General features: G+C 34.8%; 1 protein-coding gene across 1 annotated transcript; it reads left to right on the top strand.

Annotated features, from left to right (window-relative positions):
- The first annotated feature begins 1,889 nt into the window (after nucleotides 1-1,889).
- On the top strand, nucleotides 1,890-10,498 carry LOC107734505 (protein unc-45 homolog B-like). Its single transcript, XM_016546475.1, has 16 exons — nucleotides 1,890-1,973; nucleotides 2,810-2,980; nucleotides 3,063-3,099; nucleotides 3,231-3,406; nucleotides 3,492-3,581; nucleotides 3,691-3,868; nucleotides 5,973-6,128; nucleotides 6,831-7,002; nucleotides 7,083-7,383; nucleotides 7,504-7,598; nucleotides 8,438-8,579; nucleotides 8,714-8,854; nucleotides 9,064-9,179; nucleotides 9,487-9,604; nucleotides 9,703-9,858; nucleotides 10,026-10,498. The coding sequence occupies exons 1-16, from the start codon at nucleotides 1,968-1,970 to the stop codon at nucleotides 10,287-10,289; spliced, it is 2,319 nt and encodes a 772-aa protein (XP_016401961.1). The 5' UTR covers nucleotides 1,890-1,967; the 3' UTR covers nucleotides 10,290-10,498.
- Nucleotides 10,499-11,136: the final 638 nt, after the last annotated feature.

Here is an 11,136-nt window from a genome sequence, read left to right as displayed (position 1 = left end):
GCCTGTCAGAAATTATAGCACGTCAGCTGTCTTAACCGCGGCTTGTGTACTGCATCATCACTGTGTCTGTCACGCGACTCTGTTCCCCTTTCGGGCTCTGTCTTTACATTTATTTTGAAAGATGAAGCTCGTGAGTCGCGATTATGGTAACATTTCCGACGAGTGCTTGCGGTGTTCGGCCAATCACAATGCACTGGGTCAGCTGGCCAATAAGAGCAGACTGCGCTTGTCGGAAGGAGGGACTTTGTAGAAAACGAAGCGTTTGAGAGAGGCGGGGCATAGAGGACCTACAATAATGTACAGTATTTGAAAAATAATGTGTTTTTTGAACATTAAAGCATGTCAACATATTCTGTTACACCAAATACACAAAATAATGATCTTTAAAAAAGCATCATATGACCCCTTTAAATATTTTTGAAAGAAGTCTCTTGCACTCACAAAGGCAGCAATCATTTGACCAAAAATACAGTTAAAACGGTAATATTGTAAAATATTACAATTTAAAATAACCGTTTTTTTTATTTGAATATATTTTTAAATGTAATTAATTACGGTGATGGCAAAGCTGAATTTTCAGCATCATACAGTCTTCAGAGTCACATGATCCTTCAGAAATCATTCTAATACATTGACTTGGTACTCAAGAAACATTAGAAAAATAGAAATCTTTTGTAAATATTATAAATGTCTTCAATGTCACTTTTGATCCATTCAATTAGTTTTTTCTAAGGAAAAAATATATATATTTATTATATAATATATATATATATTTTTTAAATAAATAAATTTATTTATTTACTGACCCCAAACAGTAGTGTATATATTGATGTTATATTGCCAACTTGCTTAAATATAAGTATCAATATTGTCTATATCAATATTGTATCAAAATATCTCATCATTTATTGCCTTTTATGTGCAGTATACATAAAATTTAGTGGTGAAACTAAATTTCACTCAGAAATTGCTAGTAATTTTCACAAGTAATTACAAAGAAATGGCAAGTAACATATGAACATGAATTAAACATTAAATTTTTAAGTACAAAGACTGAAATAGTATTTATTTATAAATGAATAATCTTCAATTCTAACATGGAAAAATATTTTTACAATAACAGGGTGACAACAGCAGGGCATGTATAGTGATTGTATATCAATAACTGAATAGATTGGGCAAAAACTCTGTGGAGTTTGTGTTTTTACCTAATTTTTGTCAAAAAAAAACAAAACCAAAAATGTTATTTTAAAACCACAAAACATTTCATGTGATATTAATACTAACATTTTCATATGATATTAATACTAACATTTTTATGCATAATATATAATGTAGTAATAATAAGTAGTAGTAGTAGTGTTGTCAGCACAGTAGTGTCACTCACCAGCACCTCCCAGAAGTTTGCAGGATGTTTTGTTACATTGTAACACCTTCCCCCGTTCTTTACTACTATCTTCGAGAGTTCTTCCATTCTAGAAAGTACCAGTCAGACCTCCACCGCCCCAGCTGTTGGGACACACACCTCCTCCCCCCTCCCATCAGTCGGCTCAGGACATTTGCTACCGATTTCTCAGCTGTCATTCCCTCTCCCTAAATAGACCGTATCAGAGAAGGGCCATTTCAACTGATACAAGGGGTGTCCACCTATCTGCAAACTAAAATTAATCTACCATCACTGGAATAAACAAACAGCATGACGTGGAATAGAGACAAAAACTGAAAGATATAATCACAGGTTGTCACTGGTAAGATGCATAATGCATTTGTATGAACAGGTGGGGTGGATGAAGACCTCGCCACCCCTCATAATAAAATGGATCCATCCGTTATCCTGGTATGTTCCCCCCCATGTGCAAGATATATATAAGTGACTCTTGGGGGGCTGCTACGACTGATAAACCCAAACGAGAAGAAACTACACACAGGACAGACTTTCCTCTTACGAAGAAGCAGAATCGACTTCAATGAAGGTATGTAACTATGATCACATGCAAGAGTGCTTGTATTTGAATGCATAATCTATAGAGTTATAGTGGTCAGAAAGGGGAATATATATAATGTACAGATAACAGAGGTTGCCATTGACTGTGTGCAGTATTGTGGAAGTCAGACCTCTAAGGAGGCCACACTGTTGCCCAAATAAGGCATGAGGGTCAGACAGTTAAAGTCAGAGATAACATGTGCTTGACCATTTGCTTGAGAACACTGGAAGATTGGCACCCAAAAAGTAAGTTTGAACATGTTTTGATGTGCTACGTTTAAATGTTGCAAGAATGAAGAATGTGTTAGGATTAAAAGTGTGTAATTAATACAAGACACGTTAATTTTTTTCTCTCCATGCGCTGGTCAATTTTAAAATTTTTCATAACATGTTGTTTCAGACTAGTGGAAACAAAACATCCAAAATATGCTTTCAAGTGTTTATTTCATACACACACACACACACACGTATATACATATATTTATATATACATATTTAAATAATACAATAATAATTGTAATAATATTAACAATGACATAATTTTTTAACGAGATGAATTCTGCTACTTTAGTTACAAAACCATGTCATTTAACTTTTATATATATATTTTTTTTTTTAAATATAATAATAATTCTAATAATATTAATAATTACATCTTTTTAGAGGCTAATGCTGCTGATTTAATGTTGTGTGCAAGTATATTGTCTGAAAGCTCAATCAAAATATGTTTAAATGCAACACTTGAATGAATTTGACTGACTGTAAACAGAAAAGAGTTGGATGTGAACAATATGCTACCTTTTAAATGGTTACATTCTCTGTTAGATGGGAGAAATCGCAGATCCAGTCCAGTTAAAGGAAGAGGGCAACAAGCACTTCCAAGCCGGAGAAATCGACAAAGCCATTGAGTGCTACACTAAAGCCATTAAGTTCTCTAAAGACAAGAAGGCGCTGGCAGTCATCTATAGAAACAGATCAGCCTGTTTCTTGAAAAAGGTAAGAATCCTTTACACATTACAAGCCTATATAGAACACATCATATTTCTGAATTAATTTAATCCAATGTCTTGTTTTCCAGGAAAATTATAACAATGCAGTATCAGATGCCACTAAAGGTAAAATGATTCAGAAATTAATAATTCTTTTTAAAATATTTTTGTTCTGGTTTCAGGTTTCATTATACCATCAAACAGCAACATTTTACTATCGATCCATTAAAAAATCAGTTTCTTCTGACCAATTGCAGCTATCGATGTGGATGCCGCAGACATCAAGGCTCTGTACAGAAGATGTCAAGCGCTCGAGAAGCTTGGCAAACTAGACATGGCCTTCAAGGACGTCCAGAGATGTGCAACCTTAGAGCCGAAAAACAAGACGTTCCTCGAGACCCTCAGAAGACTCGGAGCTGAGATCCAACAGAAGGTGATGATCATTTCTGTCAAGATGCTTTTGAGTTCACATAATGCACATCTGAGTTTCTAAAGAGCATATCTGATTCTCTCCACAGCTGAAAACAACCTTCTCAACAGACTCCAGAGTACAGAACATGTTTGACATCCTATTTGCAGATGAATCAGATAAAGAAAAGCAAGAAAAGGTTTCTGTTCCCTTTTAGTTTAGAAGAGTAAAGCAAAAGCTAAATTAATGTTAAACACAGTCACTTATTTCTCAGTAAAACTGAACAACATGTTTGTTGGGTCCACTAGGCTGCCAACAACCTGATTGTCCTAGCCAGAGAGGACGCGGGTGCAGAGAGAATATTCCAGAACAACGGTGTGCCTTTACTCATGCAACTCATTGACACAGGAAAACCTGATATGATTCTGGCTGCCATACGAACCCTGTCAGGAATGTGCACAGGCCACAGAGCAAGGGTGAGGAACAGCAAAAGAATCATTTTCTAATCTTTTTTCCCTAAAAATATTTAACCATCCTCACAAAATTGCACCAATTAAGATAATTACGATTGTAAATAAATATGTATATATAATAATATGAGACTTGTTTTTTTTAGAGAATTTGTTAAATTAATTAATTAGTATTATTTTTTGTTTTATTTTATATTAAAATAAGATGTCCCCTATTTTTAATCAAAAATGTATGTGAGGGGGGGAAATCTTTTTTTTTTTAATGAATTTGCTTATTTTTGTGGGTAAGAAAAATATCCCTAAATCAACATACTCTCTGCATTTATTATTTGGGGGTAATAAACTATATAATCCTAAAAATATTTAAACATCCTCACAAAATTGCACCAATTAAGATAATTACGATTGTAAATAAATATGTATATATATTAATATGAGACTTGTTTTTTTAGAGAATTTGTTAAATTAATTAATTAGTATTATTTTTTGTTTTATTTTATATTAAAATAAGATGTCCCCTATTTTTAATCAAAAATGTATGTGAGGGGGGGAAATCTTTTTTTTTTTAATGAATTTGCTTATTTTTGTGGGTAAGAAAAATATCCCTAAATCAACATACTCTCTGCATTTATTATTTGGGGGTAATAAACTATATAATATAAAAATATATATATAATATAATATAATATTTCATGCACATATTAAGATATTAAGATGCTGTATTATATATTATATACAGTGGTGTGAAAAAGTGTTGTCTCGGCCCCGCCCCACTCGTCACATTTATTTTGTTTTCTTTCTGGTAATCTGGAACATTTTATGAAAAGTCAAATAGCCCAAAATTTTAAGACTGACCAGTGCCTGATAAAACAATGGGTCTCATTCACTAATAATTGCATGGATTATTTCGTATTTGTGCACACGGAAAATGTCAGCCTAATTCACAACACGAGCATACACACTGGATTTGTACCTTACTTAATGATAAAGCAACTGTACATAAAATTGTGTATTTTTGCAACTTTGGAGACCTCTAAAGTTAAGTGAGTGTAATTCACTGTTGTAAATATATCACTGTCGTAATTACAGTGGATAGCTGTACCAGAGATTGACTTGTTATTGGGAGATGTGAGGGGGTCTGTAGTACTTACCATTGGAAAAAGCGTAACGGCTAACTTGGATCACGCGCGGCACCTCAGCCAATCATACAACGGCCTCTGATCTCCTTCCCTGAGTACAGCCAAAGCCGCATTAGCCATTTTTTGGCTAAAGGTTGCAGGCTTCGAAACGCAATTGGGCTAGTTTTGAGTAGCGATTGGGCGGTTTTCTTGTGAAAACCTGGCAAACCTGATTCGTACCCACTCACTAAACTCAAATACTCCCAGAACAGACGTTTGGGGGAGAGTGTGAGAAAGAAAAGAAGCCATTCACTTATTAGAAGTCGGTTTACCATCAGAATGATTTTGAAACAGATTTTTCATGCTAAAAACGTATATACAGTTGCTTTAATGAATTTGGAGTATTCTAAATGAGCGACCGTGTGCCCGAAGATAGGTATTTGCATAAAACGCGCCCAAAGCATATCCATATAAGGGCTTTCTGCACAACCTTTTCTTTCATAGCCTTTTTTGTAATATGTAACCCTGGACCACAAAACCAGTCATAAGGGTCAATTTTCCGAAATTGAGATTTATACATCATCTGAAAGCTGAATAAATAAGGTTTCCATTGATGTATGGTTTGTTAGGATAGGACAATATTTGGCCGAGATACAACTATTTGAAAATCTGGAATCTGAGGGTGCAAAAAAAATAAAAATACTGAGAAAATCACCTTTAAAGTTGTCCAAATGAAGTTCTTAGCGATGCATATTACTAATCAAAAATTAAGTTTTAATATATTAACAGTAGGAAATTTACAAAATATCTTCATGGAACATGATCTTTACTTAATATCCTAATGATTTTTGGCATAAAAGAAAAATTTCACATGCCAGTTGCTTAGTACACATGCAGATTTCACATGCCAATTGCTTAGTACATACACATGATTGTGCTGCTAGAAGGACAGAAAAGACATGATTTCATGTAATGTTTTTATGGAAATGTCTCAAAAAACAGGTCTGAAGAAGATTCTGAAGGTCTGTGGTCAGGTTCCAGACCTTCCGGATCAGTTGCCGTTGACGGAAAACACGCAGCTGATTGCTAGCGTTCTTCTCAACAAGGTCTACGATGACTTGCGCTGTGACCCTGAGAGAGATAACTTCAGAGATGTCTGTGATGAATACATTAAGTAAGTTCCTCTTTCACCACAAAATTACTGTATTTGTGACCCTGGACCACAAAACCAGTCATCAGGATCAATTTTTTTTAATTGAGATTTATACATCATCTGAATAAATAAGCTTTCCATTGATATATGGTTTGTTAGGATTGGATACAATCTGGAATCTGAGGGTGCAAAAAAATCTAAATATTGAGAAAATCATCTTTAAAGTTGTTCAAATGAAGTTCTTAGCTATGCATATTACTAATCAAAAATTAAGTTTTGATATATTTATGGTAGGAAATTTACAAAATATCTTCATGGAACATGATCTTTACTTAATATCCTAATGATTTTTGGCATAAAAGAAAAATCTATAATTTTGACCCATACAATGTATTTTTGGCTATTGCTACAAATATACCCCAGCGACTTAAGACTGGTTTTGTGGTCCAGGGTCACATATAAATGTCATCTTAACATGATTAGAAGGCTGCCCAGAGTATGTACTGTTTGCATATGTGTCAAATTTCATAACTTTTGAATATCCTTTAGTATGAAACTTTTTGGTGCATAATGATTTGTTTGTAAAAAAGTTTGTATGCAGATTTCACATGCCAATTGCTTAGTACATACACATGATTTGTGCTGCTAGAAGGACAGAAAAGACATGATTTCATGTAATGTTTTTATGGAAATGTCTCAAAAAACAGGTCTGAAGAAGATTCTGAAGGTCTGTGGTCAGGTTCCAGACCTTCCGGATCAGTTGCCGTTGACGGAAAACACGCAGCTGATTGCTAGCGTTCTTCTCAACAAGGTCTACGATGACTTGCGCTGTGACCCTGAGAGAGATAACTTCAGAGATGTCTGTGATGAATACATTAAGTAAGTTCCTCTTTCACCACAAAATTAGGATCATATATAAACATACACACGTATCCTATGTCGCTGGTTTCCATCAACAGGAGTAAATTTGACCCCAACGACATGGACAAAAACATCCATGCCATCAATACTCTATCAGGCCTTCTACAGGGGCCTTTCGACGTGGGCAACGTCCTTGCGGGTCGTCAGGGTGTTATGGAGATGATGGTGGCCCTTTGTGGTTCCGAGCGTGAAGTGGACCAGTTGGTAGCAGTGGAGGCCCTCATTCACGCGTCCACCAAAACCAGCAAAGCCTCCTTCTTCATCAGCAATGGAGTAACTCTGCTGAAGGACATGTACAAGAAAACTAAAAATGAGAAGATCAAGATCAGAGCCCTTGTGGTGAGCAGACACTTTACACACTATTCAAACTGTGTTTGTTGTAGTGTTCATTAGTTATTAAACAAGAGCAGTTGTTGTATTTTGCATATTTAACATAATATATCCAATTTCTTTTCTCAGGGTCTGTGTAAACTGGGATCCGCTGGAGGAGATGATTACAGCATGAGACAATTTGCTGAGGGCTCCACTGAGAAACTGGCAAAGCAGTGCAGAAAGTGAGAATGCTAGAGCCATATCATTAGAAATTACATTGTCTGTTATCTTTTAATGTAATATTTTAATATAGTATAAAATCATGCACTACTGTTTAAAGGTTTAGGGACAGTAAGGTTTTTATTCAACAAGGATACATTAAATGGATTTAAAAAGTAAGGACCTTTATAATTAAAATTTTTTATTTTCTTTTTTTTTTTTTTTTTCAAAAAATGCTGTTCTTTTGAAATTTCTATTCATCAAAGAATTCTGAAAAAAGTATCAAGGTTTCCACAAACATATTAACTAGCACAACTGTAATTTCAACACTGATAATCATTGATAATAATAAGAAATGTTTCTTGTGCAGCAAATCAGCATATTAGAATGATTTCTGAAGGATCATGTGACTCTGAAGACTGGAGTAATGATGCTGAGAATTCAACTTTGCATCACAAGAATAAATTACATTTCAATATGTATTCAAATAGAAAACAGTTATTTTAAATTGCAGTAATATTTCACAATACTACTGTTTTTACTGTATCAAACAAATGCAGCCTTGGTGAGCATAAGAGACTTCTTTCAAAAACATGTAAAAAATTGTAATAACCCCAAGCTTTTGGACAGTAGTGTAGTGTGCAACTTTTAGAACTCAAAACTTCTTTCTTGGCCCAAAAAGACAATACACTAAAAACTAAAATGGAAAACACTTCATTCCTACTGTCAGAAACTCATATACTTTATATGACCACCCTCATTTACACTGTCAACAGTGCCTTATTCAGCTTTTGCGTTGTGATAGCTTCATGCAGATGTTATAGATTTATACTGCATTTCAACTAGAATTGGTTTATTCCAGGTGGCTCTGCAACCCTACACTTGATGTGCGTACCAGGAAATGGGCGGTTGAAGGTTTGGCTTACCTTACCAATGATGCTGATGTAAAAGATGACTTTGTTGATGATGAAGCAGCCATGAGGGCCATGTTTGAACTTACCCAGGTGTGCTGACAGATAAAAAGACTGAAATAACTTGATCAAGTTTGGCAATTGCACAGATTTTTTCAATCCGTATGATTTAATAGAGATTTAAATATGAGTGTACAAATGTGCAATGCAACATTTTTCTCTTATAGTCAAAAGATAAGACCATCCTATATGCTGTCGCCTGCACCCTGGTCAACTGCACCAACAGCTATGACAAGAAAGAGATCATCCCTGAGATGGTGCAGCTGGCCAAATTCTCCAAACAACACGTCCCAGAGCAGCACCCGAAGGTAACATACACAGAATCCTGTGATGTAGCAAATCTAAAGTCTTTAAAAGTACAAATATTCCATGTAGTTTCTCAATAAATACTAATACAATGCCAATTATATCACATGTTATTTTGAATATTAAGGGTATTTTTTGGTAGTTATTTGAGCATGTAAAAATCTCAAATAAAAAGACCTAATTTTCCATATATCTATTCTTTCCATAACAGATATATGAAGTTGTGCGACCGCTGGTTTCCTTGCTAAACACTGAACGAGATGGTTTGGAAAACTTTGAAGCTCTGCTGGGTCTCACAAATCTGGCTGCCTTGAATGACAAACTTCGGTAAGTGCCATAGAATGTCATCTGGCGCTGATCGACAAACATTTAAAATATTAAATGCAAATAATTTAGGAAAGGCAGAATTCAGAGAATTCAGAAGGAGGAACTGCAAACTATAGACTCAAAGATGAAAAGCAAAATTCAGAAAGCAAGATTCATGCTCACATTATAGGCAAACATTTCATTTACACAGAACCACATTTTTTAAATGAAAACTTTGAATTATTCTTTTGATGCCTTGCAAGCACTTCTGCTTCCCTCTAGAAATGCAGATCTTTATCTGTGCAATTCTTTGTCTTTATTTCCACAGAGTGAAAATCCTTAAAGAAAAAGCTCTCCCAGAGATTGAGAACTACATGTTTGAGGAGCATGATCAAATCAGACAAGCTGCCACAGAGTGCATGTGCAATCTGGTTTGCTGCAAAGAGGTTTGAAATTACCATTGAGAACACATTCTTCTATCCAAATATTGAATTTTTTTGTAGGTTTGGATGGAAATATTGACCAAATTCATTTATTTCAACAGGTTCAAGACAGATACCTGGAAGACGGCAATGATAAACTCAAGCTTCTTATTCTGCTCTGCGGTGAAGATGATGCGCAGCTTCAGAGGGCGGCTGCTGGTGCACTGGCTATGCTCACCGCCGCACAGAAGAAACTGGCTGTTAAGATTACTAAAGTGGTACGTATCAATAACAACAGCTGTCACGTTCAATTTGATTCATTTGTCCCACTCTAATCTACCACTTACCTAAGTATTGTGGCAGGACCATGGACATGGTACAATGTTGTTATCAGATACTCGTACCAAAGTTGATTGACTCTACTATTATGTTTTATCATCTACAGACTGGGCAGTGGCTTGAGATCATACAGAGATTGTGTATCCATGACAACCCTGAAATTCAGCACAGAGGTCTTGTGACGGTGTTTAATATGCTGGACGCTGATGAACAACTAGCCAAGAAGCTCATTGAATGTGAATTGCTGGAGATCCTGACATTTGTGGCAAAACTAGAGGACAACCCCAAGAAGCAGGACGCTATTAATGCTGCTCGCGCCTGCCTGTCCAGAGCCTTGGATAGTGGATTTATCAAACCGTTTTCAAATTAAACAGTTCATTGTGATGTGTCATTAGGCGAGTACAGAATGGTCTGCTTTCTGGGAAAGTGGAAAGACTGCAAACCATTTGCAAGGTTTTCTTTTTTAAATTTCTACCGCTGAGCATAGTTCTTTTTGTTAGATTAACTGTTTGTGTGGCTGTTTGTTTGATCAGTAGAATTTGGTATTTATTTAACATGCTCATTTCATATTTCATGTATTTGCACTTGTGAAGTTTTGATTCACAGATTAAAATCTTTTTTTGAAGAAAAGATGAAGCGAATCCATTTCTTCATATTGACATGATTGAAATCACCCTTTTGAGTGTATTTGTGCAAGTAAACCACAAATAAACACACACATTTACATTGGAACAGTTTATTGAACCTTATAAAATTAAAAAAATATGAAACAACTCAATTTTATGCCCAAAATTAGCAAAAAAAAGTGTAATTTAGAATTTAATTAATTAATTAAACAGTTACACAATACAACAAACAATTTAATGATTTTTTTGTAATTTGTAATTTATATTTATATGGCCAGAAAGTAAGATGGAATTTTGATATCGTGTAATGTAAATCAATGCGATTTGTAAAACAGTACAGGCTACTTACAGTACATAAAATGCATATAAATATCAGTGATCATTCTATATCTCCGAATAATATAAATAATATTTAAATGCTTCGTTTTATGATCAAATCTTTGTAGTTTTCATTATGAGAGCAAACATATAATCCAATGATTGCGAGATGTACAACGTTCCTCAAAAGCCTGTTGTATCATATTTGATACTTACATTTTAACATGATTGTTCTAAAAAAAAATTATGTATGTAAAGTTGCTCCAGCATAGT

This window comes from Sinocyclocheilus rhinocerous, unplaced genomic scaffold, assembly GCF_001515625.1.
Source record: "Sinocyclocheilus rhinocerous isolate Xijiao unplaced genomic scaffold, SAMN03320098_v1.1 scaffold99, whole genome shotgun sequence".
Taxonomy (NCBI): Eukaryota; Metazoa; Chordata; class Actinopteri; order Cypriniformes; family Cyprinidae; genus Sinocyclocheilus; species Sinocyclocheilus rhinocerous.
Note: the sequence above shows the minus strand (reverse complement) of the source record. Positions and strands in the feature narration are given on the sequence as shown.

Excerpts from the sequence above, each read along its gene's own strand:
- LOC107734505 (XM_016546475.1), top strand. Across the intron at positions 3,869-5,972 it reads CAGAGCAAGGGTGAGGAACA|GTCTGAAGAAGATTCTGAAG; the intron begins GCAAAAGAATCA and ends CTCAAAAAACAG. Across the intron at positions 8,580-8,713 it reads CCATGTTTGAACTTACCCAG|TCAAAAGATAAGACCATCCT; the intron begins GTGTGCTGACAG and ends TTTCTCTTATAG.